The 12,962-nt window shown below is 55.8% G+C and overlaps 1 protein-coding gene across 5 annotated transcripts in view; it reads right to left on the bottom strand.

The window, feature by feature from the left end:
* The window catches only part of GRIN1 (glutamate ionotropic receptor NMDA type subunit 1), a 31,734-nt gene that overhangs the window by 3,318 nt on the left and 15,454 nt on the right, over window positions 1-12,962 (bottom strand). For all 5 annotated transcript variants that reach the window (XM_064290739.1, XM_064290741.1, XM_064290743.1 and 2 more), the window contains 14 exons: window positions 12,788-12,909; window positions 12,539-12,713; window positions 10,942-11,086; window positions 10,761-10,844; window positions 3,642-3,783; window positions 3,429-3,556; window positions 3,009-3,173; window positions 2,791-2,909; window positions 2,566-2,678; window positions 2,338-2,486; window positions 2,091-2,248; window positions 1,266-1,427; window positions 813-922; window positions 564-709 (listed from right to left, as the gene is read on the bottom strand). In XM_064290739.1, the coding sequence (XP_064146809.1) occupies window positions 564-709; window positions 813-922; window positions 1,266-1,427; window positions 2,091-2,248; window positions 2,338-2,486; window positions 2,566-2,678; window positions 2,791-2,909; window positions 3,009-3,173; window positions 3,429-3,556; window positions 3,642-3,783; window positions 10,761-10,844; window positions 10,942-11,086; window positions 12,539-12,713; window positions 12,788-12,909 (1,918 nt within the window). The remainder of the gene's footprint in view (window positions 1-563; window positions 710-812; window positions 923-1,265; window positions 1,428-2,090; window positions 2,249-2,337; window positions 2,487-2,565; window positions 2,679-2,790; window positions 2,910-3,008; window positions 3,174-3,428; window positions 3,557-3,641; window positions 3,784-10,760; window positions 10,845-10,941; window positions 11,087-12,538; window positions 12,714-12,787; window positions 12,910-12,962) is intronic.

Below are 12,962 nucleotides of genomic sequence, written 5' to 3'. Positions count from 1 at the left end.
GGCTGCCAGGTCCAGCCTCCCCTGCTGGCGGTAAGTTCCCACAGACACGGCCAGGGGTGCCAGGCCAGCCAGTTCATTTCTGTTGGAATCATGGAGGACAAGGACACAGCAGGGAAGGGGGCCCTGAAGGGTGCTGAGGGGGCTTGGGGCGGCGGAGGGCAAAAGGTATCTCAGATTCACGCACCACACACAAGTGGGTCCCTGTCTTACCCTGCCTCAGTTTGCCTTCCTACGGAATGGGCGCCAGGGGGCGACTCTGGAGACCAAGGGGCTGGGCAGAGGTTTGGCACGGGGTGCACAGCCTCCCTCAGTCCTGTTTTGGAGTGAGCAGCCACCTACAGGCAGCCCTCCCGCCAATACTGCCCATGAGCCCTGGGAGCACTCACCACTGCCCCTGGCCATGGCTCCCAGCTCCAGTCCTGCCCATGTGGGCTCCCGAGCTCCTGCACCTGGGGCAGGGCCAGCCGCCCAGAGCCGGAGCCAATGCCACGGCCTGCAGGGACAGAGGAGGGCCGGGCCGGGCTGGACCACGGCACCAGGCCTCAGAGGGTGGCCTGCCCTACCTGCAGGTTCTTCCTCCACACGTTCACCGCGGCAAAGGCCAGCTGCATCTGCTTCCGGCGTGCGTCCTTGTGCCGCTTGTAGGCGATCTCGATGAAGATTAGGAAAATGCCGGCCACGATGCCCCCAGCCACTAGCATGAAGACCCCTGTGCAGCCAGAACAGAGCCGTCAGCTGTTGGCCGGCAAGGGGTCCTGCTGAGCCCCACCCCCGGTGTCAGAGGATGGTGTTGAGGGGAGCGGGGAGCCCACCTGCCATGTTCTCGAAGGTGAGGGTAGCAGGGGCATTGCTTCGAGAATCACATTCCTGGTACCGCACCCAAGTCTTATCCAGGTCTTCCATGAAGCCATTCTCATGGGACCTAGGCAAACGGGGGTGGGGGGTGGTGGTGGTGAATGAGGGCCCCGGAGTGGGCGGAGCCTGCAGTGAGTGGCCTGGAGTGGAGGGGGCCTGCAGTGGGCAGACCCTTGATTCAGGTCGGGACTGGAGTGGACAATGCCTAGAGCGGGGTGGCGGGCGGGGCCCGGGGAGAATGGGGAGACGGGGCGGGGCCTGGGCGTCATCAAGAAGGCCGAGGACATAGCCCGGATGCATGCGAGAAGGGGTTGGGTGTGGCCACAGGGGCACTCGGTGGGGTCTGCCTGGGGGGGCTCCTGAGGAGGGGTGGCGGGGACAGGTGAGGGCCCGCGCCCCGGCAGACTGACTTGAGGATGGACAGGGAGACATTCTGCTTCCAGGGGCTGTCCTTGCGCATGCCGATGCCAAAGCCCGAGCGGAAGAAGAGCTCGCCCGTGGTGACCAGGTCGCACTTCTGAGAGGCCTCGAACTCCAGCACCGCAGAGTCCCAGATGAAGGCGTGCAGCTTGCTGCGGGCAGGGTGGGGGGTCAGGGTGCCCCTGCACGCTCGGCCGTCCTGCACGCCCTCATCTCCCTGCACGCCTGCAGCCCAGTTGGCCCTGCCCTACCTGGACGCCTCACACTTTTACCCTCCTGTGGCCCGCGCCGTGGTCCCTGCAGCCTGGACACCCTGTCCTGGCTCTTGTAGGGCCTGGAGCCCCCCCTCCACTAGTCCCGCCCCACCACGATGCCCTCCCTCACTGTCTCGCCCCGCCCCCAGTGCCCTGCCCCTCGCCGGCCCGACAGCCACGTGCCCCCCTTACTGTCCAGCTCGGGGCTGGATGCCCGCCCCCACCGTCCCATCCCACCACATGCCGCTCCCCTCGCTGTCTTCTCACCCCGCTGCCCTGTCCTTCACGGGTACATCCCCACCTGGCGCCCCGCCCCTCACCTATCCCGCCCTCCGACGCCCCGCCCCTCTTTTCCCGCCCCGGCGCCCCGCCCCTAAGCCCCCGCCCCTCACCTGCCCCGCCCCTACGCCCAGTCCCTCCTTTGCCTCTCACCTGCCCCGCCCCTCACTTTGCCCCGCCCGGCGCCCCGCCCCTCAGTTGCCCCGCCCCTCACGTGCCCCGCCGAAAGCCCCGCCCCTCACCTGCCCCCGACGCCCCGCCCTCACTTGCCCCGCCCCTCACTTGTCCCGCACGGCCTGGATGGCCTCGGCTGCGCTCTCGTAGTTGTGCTTCTCCATGTGCCGGTACATGGTGCTCAGCTCCACCTGCCGCCGGAAGTAGATGTCCACCGAGCTCTGCTTCACTGTGGCGTAGATGAACTTGTCCGAGGGGTTCCTCAGCTGCAGGGCCAGAGGGCCGCTCGCATCTGCTCCCGGGGCGAGGCGACCTCCAGCCCTCGCCGCCCCCTCCCGCAGCCGCCCGGCCTCACCCGCGGGTCGTTGATGCCGGTGATGCGCTCCTCGGGCCGGTCCAGCACCAGGAAGGCCGCCAAGTTGGCGGTGTAGGAGGCCACGATGATCATGGCGAAGCCGGCCCACACCATGCCCAGGATGCGCGCCGAGAAGCTCCGGGGGGCGCCTGCGGGCAGAGGCGCGGGTCAGCGCCGGCGGGGAGGGGGGCGGCGGGACTGGGGGCGCGGGCTGGGGCGTGGCCTCACCTTCCCCGATGCCCGAGTTGAGCAGAACGCCCCAGGAGAACCACATGGCCGACGACAGGGTCAGCGCGTCCTCCTCCTCCTCCTCGCTGTTCACCTTGAACCGGCCAAAGGGGCTGCAGGACGCAGAGGGCGGGAGGGAGAGTGGGGAGAGGCAGCCTTGCGGCCCGCTCGCCCCGCTCCACCTGTCCGCACCGCGGCAGGTGCCCGGCCTGGGGCGGCACTCACCTGAACCTGTCTAGCAGGTACAGCATCACGGCCACCACGTGCACCGATAGCCCCACCAGCAGCCACAGCGTGCTCTGGAAAGGCTGCATGAACGAGTCCAGCGTGCTCCGAGGGATCTCCTGCGGGTGGCAGGCCGTCAGCACCGCGGGGCCCTCCCGTGGCCTCTCTCACCGGGCCCTCGCGCGGCCTCCCCCGCCGGGCCAGCCGGGAGCGCCCACCTTCTTGACCAGAATGGTCAGGCCCTGGTACTTGAAAGGCTTGGAGAACTCGATGTACTGCGCGCGCTCGTTGTTGATGGTCAGTGGCGCCACGATCATGTCCGCCTGCCCGCTGAGCAGCTCGCCCATCATTCCGTTCCACTCTTTCTTGTTGCTGTTGTTCACCTGGAAGGTGGCAGAGCCGGCGGGGACGCTGACAGTGTAGGGACCGCCTCCCGTAGCGGCTCCGCCCTGGCTCAGACACTGCCCCGCCCATCGTACCACAGACTCCGCCCACTTCAGGTCCCACCCTGGCTCATAGGCCCTGCCCATCCACCGCAGGTACCAGCCACTCCAGGCTCGCAGGCCCCGACCCCTGACCCTGCCTGGAGCACCACGACCCCAGCATCTGCGCGCGTTGGTGAGCCCCGTGCTGCGTACCCGCTCCTGCGTGCCGAACTTGCCGTCGGCCACCAGGTGGACCTCGTAGGTGAAGTTCATGGTCCGCGCCAGCTTGATGAGCAGGTCGATGCAGAAGCCGTAGCAGCACTGAGGCACCGTGTGGCGGGCTGAGGGGTGGGAGGCGGTAACTGCTGGGCTCCTGGCTGCCCCATCGCTGCCCGCCCCGTGCCCCCACCCCCCCCCCGCACTCACGGCTGCCCGGCGACGTGTCATTGGGCCCGGTGCAGATCACCTTCTTGACGGGGTCACCGTTGACCGTGAACTCCTCCTTGCACGTTCCATCATTCAGCGTGGGCTTGACGTACACGAAGGGCTCCTGGTGGATCGTGACGATCTGGGAGCGGGCGGATGGGGGGGGGATCAGCCTTGACCACTGGCCCCTCAGCGTTCAGCTTCCCCCAGTGCCGTGTCCCCCGATGGCCACTGCTGGCTTGGCCCCCTCTCCAGCCTCCTTGTCCACCGTGAGCATCCCCAGGAGCTGGGGATCCCCTGCCGCTGTCCACACAACCCTTGACTCTTCATCAGATGGCTTCAGCTTTCTGGGTGCTCACACCCTCTGGAGACACTATCCCCTTCTCTTGGCCACTTTCCTTTCAGGCTTGGCTTAGACGCCACTCTCTCCATCAGGGGAGCTTGCCCGGACATCCAGTTTGCACTGGACACATTCTCTGACTTCTCAGAGAAACTCTCTGATCCAGCCCGGAGCTATGAGGCTGGGCATGTCCACAGATGTCCACCCAGAGCTGGCACAGAGCCTGTGACCCTCAGGGGTCCAACTCTGTCTCTTCTCCAGGCCTCCTCCTCTCAGCCTCCCCAGTGGCTCAGCAGGCACTGGCCTGGTCTATCTGGTCTTTGGCCATCATTTTTCTTCCCTTCCTCTATCCCTTTTAATGTTGCCCTTTCAGGCATCTCGTCCTGGACCTGCCTCTTAAATCCCGGGGCTCCTTGGTCTGTGCTTGTGACCTCTTGCTCCTCCCTGTCCTTCTGGGGGCAGAGGGAAGATATTGGAGCTGAGTGTGCACAGTGAGCAGGAGGTGACAGGTGGGTGGTGCTGTGCAGGAGAGCAGGACCAGGACCAGGAAAGGCAGGGAGGTGCAAAGGGGGGTGAGCAGACCCTTGGGGGACCCTGGGTGTCTTGGGGAGAGTGAGGCTGAAGGCATGGGCACATGCGGTATGGCTTTGATCCATGGTGGAGTGGGATCCCTAGATGGAGCTGATTTGCTCTTTAAACTTTTCTTGTGATTTTTCATAATGAAATGTTTGTGCTTTAAAAAATCAGTGTGTAAAGAATGTCTGCCTTAATAACAAAGTTTCTTAAGAAAATGTCCTGCACCCCACTTTGATGAGTGGCGTCTGGGGTCTTAAAAGCTAGTGAGCAGCCATCTAAGATGCATCAATTGGTCCCAACCCACCTGGAGCAAAGGTGAATGAATAACACCAAAGACAAGAAAAATATTAGCCTGAGAGACAAAAAGGGCCACATAAACCAGAGACTCCATCAGCCTGAGACCAGAAGAACTAGATGGTGCCTGGCTACCACCAATGACCGCCCTGACAGGGAACACAACAGAGAGTCCCTGATGGAGCAGGAGAAAAGTGGGGTGCAGGACTCAAATTCATGTAAAAAGACCAGACTTAATGGTCTGATTGAGACTAGAGGAACCCCAGAAGACATAGCCCCCAGACTCCCTGTTAACCCAGAACTAAAAGCCATTCCCAAAGCCAACTCTTCAGACAAAGACTAAACTGGACTATAAGACATAAAATGATGCTCATGAAGAGTGTGCTTCTTAGTTCATGTAAATACACAAGACTAAATGGGCAGCTCCTGTCTGGAGGCAAGATGACAAGGCAGAAAGGGATGGGAGCTGGTTGAATAGACACAGGAAATCTGGGGCGGAAAGGGGGAGTGTGCCGTCACATTATAGGGATAGCAAGTGGGGTCACATAACACTGTGCATATAAATTTTTGTATGAGAAACTAACTTGAGCTGTAAACTTTCACCCAAAACACAATTAAAAAAAAAAAAAAAGAATGTCTGCCTTGAGCATTATGCTCTTTTAAGATCTATCTAAAACCCATTGCGCTGCTGTTGAGTCCATTCCGACTCATAGCAAACCTATAGATAGGAGAGAGTAGAACTGCTCCATAGGGTTTCCAATGAGCAGCTGGTGGATTCAAACTGCTGAACCTTTTAGTTAGCAGCCCATCTCTTAACTACTGCACTATCAGGGGGCCTTGGTGGCACAGTGGTTAAGTGTTATGCTGCTAACCAAAAAGTTGTGAGTATGAATCCACCAACCACGTCTTGGAAATCCTATGGGGCATTTCTACTCTGTCTTAAACAGTCGCTACGAGTCGGGATCGACTTGACAGCAATGGGGTTTTAAGATCTATCTATATGAGGGGACTTTCATTTGCTGATGTGGCACAACTTAAAATGAGAAGAAACAGCTGCAAACCTCATTAATAACTGGAGTGTGGAATGTATGAAGTATAAATCTAGGAAAATTGGAAATCATCAAAAATGAAATGGAATGCATAAACATCGACATCCTAGGCATTAGTGAGCTGAAATGGGCTGGTATCGGCTATTTTGAATAGGACAGTCATATGTTCTACTATCCAGGAATGACAACTTGAAGAGGAATGGCATTGCATTCATTGTCAAAAAGAACATTTCAAGATCTATCTTGAAGACAATGCTGTCAGTGATGGGATAATATCCATACACTTATAAGGAAGACCAATTAATACTATTATTATTCAGATTCATGCACCACCCACTAAGGCCAAAGATGAAAAAATTGAAGATTTTTACCAACTTCTGCAGTCTGAAATTGATTAAACATATGATCAGGATGCATTGATAATTACTGGTGATTGGAATCCGAAAGTTGGAAACAAAGAAGAAGGATTGGTAGTTGGAAAATATGCCTTGGTGATGGACATGATGCGAGAGATCACATGATAGAATTTTGCAAGACCTACGACTTCATTGCAAATACCTTTTTTCAACAACGTAAACAGCCACTATACACATGGACCTTACCAGATGGAATACACAGGAATCAAATCAACTACACCTGTGCAAAGAGATGATGGAAAAGCTCAACATCATCAGTCAGAACAAGGCCGGGGCCAACTGTGGAAAACACCATCAATTGCTCATATGCAAGTTCAAGTTGAAGCTGAAGGAAATTAGAACAAGTCCACGAGAGCCAAAGTATGACCTTGAGTATATCCCACCTGAATTTAGAGATCATCTTCAAAATAAATTTGGCTCATTGAACATTTGTGGGAAGACATCAAGACATCATACATGAAGAAAGCAAAAGGCCATTAAAAAGACAGGATATAAAGAAAAAAACAAAATGATGTCAAAAGAGACTCTGAAACTTGCTCTTGAACATAGAGTACCTAAAGCAAATGGAAGAAATGATGAAGAACTGAACAGAAGATTTGAAAGGGCAGCTCGAGAAGACAAAGTATTATAATGACATGTGCAAAGAGCTGGAGTTAGAAAAACAAAAGGGAAGAACATACTCGGCGTTTCTCAAGCTGAAAGAACTGAAGAAAACATTCAAACCTCAAGGTGCAACAGTGAAGGATTCTATGGGCAAAATACTGAATGACACAAAAAGCATCAAAAGAAGATGGCAGGAACACACAGAGTCGCTATACCGAAAAGAATTGGTGGATATTCAGCCATTTCAGGAGGTAACATGTGATCAAGAACCGATGTTGCTGAAGGAAGAAGTCCAAGCTGCTCTGAAAGCATTGGTGAAAAACAGGGTTCCAGGAACTGACAGAAAACCAGATGTTTGAACAAAGAGATGCAGTGCTGGGAGCACTCACTTATCTATGTCAAGAAATTTGGAAGACAGCTTCCTGGCCAACTGACTGGAAGAGATCCATATTTATGCCTATTCCCGAGAAAGGTGATCCAACCGAATTCAGAAATTATTGAACAATATCATTAATATTACACGGAAGTAAAATTTTGCTGAAGATCATTCAAAAGCTGCTGCAGCAGTATATCAACAGGGAACTTCCAGAAATTCAGGCCGGATTCAGAAAAAGATGTAGAACCAGGGATAACATTGCTGATGTCAGTTGGATGCTGGTTGAAAGCAGAGGATACCAGAAGGATGTTTACCTGTGTTTTATTGACTATGGAAAGGCATTCAGGTGTGTGGGTCATAATAAATTAGGGACAACATTGTGAAGAATGGGAACTCCAGAACACTTTATGGTGCTCATGAGGAACCTGTACATAGATTAAGAGGCACCCGTTCAAACAGAACAAGGGGATATTGTGTGGTTTAAAGTCAGGAAAGGTGTGCGTCAGGGTTGTATCTTTTCACCATACTTACTCAATTTGTATGTTGGGCAAATAATCTGAGAAGCTGGACTATATGAAGAAGAACTCGGCATCAGGATTGGAGGAAGTCTCATTAAAAACCTGCACTATGCAGATGACACAACCTTGCTTGTTGAAAGTTAAGAGGACTTCTTTGAAGGCCAGAGAAGCAGGGATGGGGGGCTGAACCATGGTTTTGGGGACATCTAGGTCAATTGGCATAATAAAATCTATTAAGAAAACGTTCTGCATCCCACTTTGGAGAGTGGCATCTGGGGTCTTAAATGCTAGCAAGCGGCCATCTAAGATGCACCAATTGGTCTCAACCCACCTGGAGCAAAGGAGAAAGAAGAATACCACAGACACAAGGTAATTAACAGCCCAAGAGACAGAAAGGGCCACATAAACCAGAGACCACACAAGCCTGAGACTAGCAGAACTAGATGGTGCCAGGCTACAACTGATGACTCCTTTGACAGGGAACACAACAGAGAATCCCTGATGGAGCTGGAGAACAGCGGGATGCAGACCTCAAATTCTCATAAGAAGACCAGACTTAATGGTCTGACTGAGACTGGAGGGACTCCAGAGGTTATGGCCCCCAGACCCTCTGTTAGCCCAAGACTGGAACCATTCCCGAAGTCAACTCTTTATACAGGGATTAGACTGGCCTATAAGACAGAAAATGGTACTGGTGAAGAGTAAGCTTCTTGGCTCACGTAGACACATGAGGCTATGTGGGCAACTCCTGTCTGCAGGCGAGATGAGAAGGTGGAGGGGGACAGAGGCTGGTTGCATGAACACAGGGAAGACAGGGTGGAGAGGGGTGTGCTGTCACATTAAGGGGAGAGCAGCTCGGGTTACATAGCAGGGTATGTATAAGTTTTTGTATGAGACTGACTTGATTTGTAAACTTTCACTTAAAGCACAATAAAAAAAAAAAAAGAAAGTGAGGGGGACTTAAAGCACTTACTGATGAAGATCAAAGACCACAGCCTTCAGTATGCATAAAGAAAACAAAAGTCCTCATAACTGGACCAATAAGTCGCATTATGATAAACAAGGAAGCTACTGAAGTTGTCAAGGACTTCATTTTACCTGGATCCACAATCAATGCCCATGGTAGCAGCAGTCAGGAAATCAAAGGACACATTGCTTTGGGCAAATCTGCTGCAAGAGGCCTCTTTAAAATGTTAAAAAGCAAAGATGTAATCTTAAAGACAAAGGTGTGCCTGACCCAAGCCATAGTGTTTTCAATCACCTCACATGCATGCGAAAGCTGGGCAATGAATAAGAAAGACCGAAAAAGAAGAATTGACACCTTTGAATTACGGTGTTGGCGAAGGATACTGAATATACCATAAACTGCCAAAAGAACGAACAAATCTGTCTTGGAAGAAGTATGGCCAGCATGCTCCTTAGAAGCTCCTTAGAAGCATAGTAGACCATTGTCTGATTCAAAATGGCCAATGCCAGTCCATTTCAGCTCACTAATGCCTAGGATGTCGATGTTTGTGTGTTCCATTTCATTTTTGATGATTTCCAATTTTCCTAGATTCATACTTCATACATTCCACATTATGATTATTAATGGATGTCTGCAGCTGTTTCTTCTCATTTTGAGGCATGCCACATCAGCAAAGGAAGGTCCCGAAAGCTTGATTCCATCCACATCATTAAGGTCGACTCTACTTTGTTCGAATCCGCCAGGCGCTTCTTGGAAACTCTGTGGGGCAGTTCTACTCCGTCCTATAGGGTCGCTATGAGTCAGAATCGACTTGAGGGCACTGGGTCTGAGTTTTTTGCTTTGAGGAGGCAGCTCTTCCCCAGTTGTATTTTGAGTGCCTTCCACCCTGAGGGGCTCATCTTCTGGCACTATATCAGACAGTGTTCCACTGCTATTCATAAGGTTTTCACTGGCTAATGCTTTTCAGAAGCAGACCACCCGGTCCTTCTTCCTAGTCTGTCTTAGTCTGGAAACTCAGCTGAAACCTGTCCACCATGGGTGACTCTACTGGTATTTGAATACTGGTGGCAAAGCTTCCAGCATCACAGCAACACACAAGCCCCCACAGACAGACCCCTGGATGTCAGCATTTTGGCTGTTAACTGCAGACTGTTCAGTATGAGGTGTCTGAGCTGCAGGGAGGTGCACCATGTTGGCAGAGGAGAAGGGTACCTGGCCTGCAGCCAAATGTTGACCAGAAGGGTCGAGGGTGGTGCCCAGTGGGCAGGCTGCTGAGGCGGTGTCCTGGGTGGGAGGTCATGGGGGCTGGCCCAGGCTGCAGGGGTAGGCCCAGAAGTGAACAAGAGAGTTTTGAGCATGTGGGGACAGCAAGGAAGGTCGGTTAGGCACATTGCATTGAAGGTCCTTGCCTTTGGTGGTCTAAGATACTGGCCTGATGTGGTACGGGTCAGCATGGGGCATGCCCTGGGAGGACAGACATGGTCCAGGGATGAGCCCAAAGAATCCTTCATATATGAGTCAGGTTAAGGGAGAGAGGCTGTGAGGGAGAAGACCAGTGGCGAGGGGGCTCCCAGAGACCCAGGGATAGCTGAGAAGAGAATGGGTGCCTCAGGGGGTGGTGCAGACAGGACAGCTTGACCAGTTGTGTTGGGAGGCCATGAAGGCTGCAGAGGGCTGTGCGGGGAGTGGCATCTCCAGCACTCTGGACAGACAGCCTGCAGCAGGGCCCAGAGTGACCAGCTGCCTGTCCCTTTGTCTCCTCATTAGCCCCTCCCCTGGGCAGTCCTGTTCTGCACTGCTTCCCCAAGGGGCAATCTCCTCCTTCAGCCTACCTTCCCTGCTCCCTCAGAGGTGATAGGTGTGCACCAGAGGGACCAGGTGTGGGCTGGCCCCTTCCTGGTTCCTTCACTTGGCTTTTGGCCTGAGGTGCTGGACTGGGTGTCCAGGATGGAGGTGCAGGGCAGGGCAGTGGGGCCCCACCTTTAACCTGGTCGACATCTGGTACCCTCGAGGCTTCTCCGTCTCTCCCCCCGGCCAGATGATCTTCCTGTCATTGGGGATGACCTGGGGGTGGGAGTATGAGATGGAGGGTGGCCGCGCAGGGGTCTTGGCCCCAGGACCCTAAGGCCCCAGCCCCCACCCCCTCATGACCCCCACCTACGTGGGTGCCGTTGTAGACGCCCACTTGTACCAGCTTGCGGTTCTGCAGATTCATGATGCTGTAGTTGGCGAACTTCCGGTCCCCATCCTCATTGAACTCCACACGGCCGGTCACCCCGTCTGCGTACTTTGAAGACATCAGCACCCTGGGGCCAGGGAGATTGATCAGGGACCCTCCCTCTTCCCGCCCTCCTCCTGCACCAGAGCCTCATGCCGTCTGATGGACGAGTGGTCCGCACACCTGCCAGACAGAAGGGCAGTAGCAGCTTGTGGGGGCTGAGGGGTCCTGGGCAGAAGAGGGGCCAGGGCTTTCCATGGATCAGGACCTTCCAGCCTCACAGTGGCATCCTCAGTTTACAGATGAGCAGGTAGAATCCCACGTCACCCAGCCAGCAAGTGAAGGAGGCAGGGTCGGCCACGTTCCTGACCACCAGGCCTCCTGCCTCACTGTGTGTGTCCGTGTGTATGTGTGTGTGTTGCTCCGGTGGGGCCATGCTGGTGTGCCTGTGCGCATATGTGGCACCAGGTGAGGTGCCCAGTCATGTCATCTGTGCTCCCCTGTGCATGTGTGTGTGTGCCCCGTGCCACTCTGAGTCTGTGTGCACACGTGGGGCTGAGTCTGCACATCTCTGTGCACGTGTGTGCACATATGTGCTTATATGTTGCCTCCATCCGCACTGTGTGGACACCTATATAGGCACCATGGGTTGGCCTCTGGTCACGCACAGTGTTTGCTCCTCCGTGGTGGGGGGGGCCTGCCCTACCTAGGTGTCCTGGAGCTGTGGGTGCTAGGAGCTGACCCCTTCTTGCTCCAGTGTGGCCCTGCCTCTATGGTTCAGTGCTGCCTCTGAGTCTTTGCCTCACCTCCTGGGTCCTGGAAGCTCCAGGGCCCACCTCCAATAAGAGCCTCCTTCCACGGGGGGCCGGCCATGACCGGGACTGGGGGGTAGTCTCGGGTGGTCTGCAGTGGCAGTCTTAACTTGTGACAGTCAGGTGCTGGTGTCAGAGTCAGAGTGTCACAGTGGAGATGGAGATGGTGGGGAGGTGAGGGGGGTAGGAAAAAGATGGGGGTGGAGGCAAATGGGGGAGGGGGTGAGGGGACCGAGAAGAGAGGCGGAGGGAGAGGAGGGAGGTGGAAGGGTGCGGGGGTGGTGGTGAGGCAGATGGAGGAGGTGGAGGGGTGTGGGGGGAAGGGGTAGGGGAGGTGGTGGATACGGGAGGAGGTGGAGAGGAGAGGGAAGTGTTGGAAGGTGGTGGAGGAGGTACGTGTGGAGGGAGGTAGGAACGGCTGAGGGCGCTATCTGTACAGCAAGCTGAGCTGGACCTGCTGCCGAGCCCCTGCCCACCCTAGCAGCAGGGTCCCGCCCACCCTTGAAGTAGGGTCCACCCACCCTGGCAGCAGGGTCCCGCCCACCCTGGCAGCAGGGTCCCGCCCTCCCTGGCAGTGTGCCCCCGCCCACCCTGGCATCAGGGTCCCGTCCACCCTGGCAGCAGAGCCCCGCCCACCCTGGCAGCGTGGCCCCGCCTTCCCTGGCAGCAGGGTCCCGCCCACCCTGGCAGCAGGGTCCCGCCCTCCCTGGCAGCAGGGTCCTGCCCACCTCTTGAAGAGTGGCCCGGTCTTCCAGATGTTGGTGTTGCCCACGCAGCCCCGCGGCGGGTCGGTGATGTTCTCCTTCTCCAGGAGCTCGTGCACGGCCTGCGCCACCACGCCCACGGCGTCGCTGATGTGCGCTGACTCGTTTTTGCCGTTGATGAGCTGCAGCCCGATGATGCCTGGGGGAGCGCCCGCTTAGAAGGCCGAGCTGCCTCTCCCTCCCCGCGGGCACCCCGAGAGCCCCGGGACTCACCGTCTGGTGCGTAGCGCAGGGCGTTCCCCGAGATCTCGCGTTCGCCCACCAGCCACACGTACCCCGAGCCCGTCATGTTCAGCATCGCGGCTGCACGGTACACGGTGGCAGCATCGTCCTCGCTGTGGGCAGACCGGGGTGACGGCCCGGACTCCAGGCCTCCCCACCGCAGGCC

This window comes from Loxodonta africana, chromosome 9 (assembly GCF_030014295.1).
Source record: "Loxodonta africana isolate mLoxAfr1 chromosome 9, mLoxAfr1.hap2, whole genome shotgun sequence".
Taxonomy (NCBI): Eukaryota; Metazoa; Chordata; class Mammalia; order Proboscidea; family Elephantidae; genus Loxodonta; species Loxodonta africana.
This window is presented reverse-complemented; position numbering and strand designations above follow the sequence as displayed.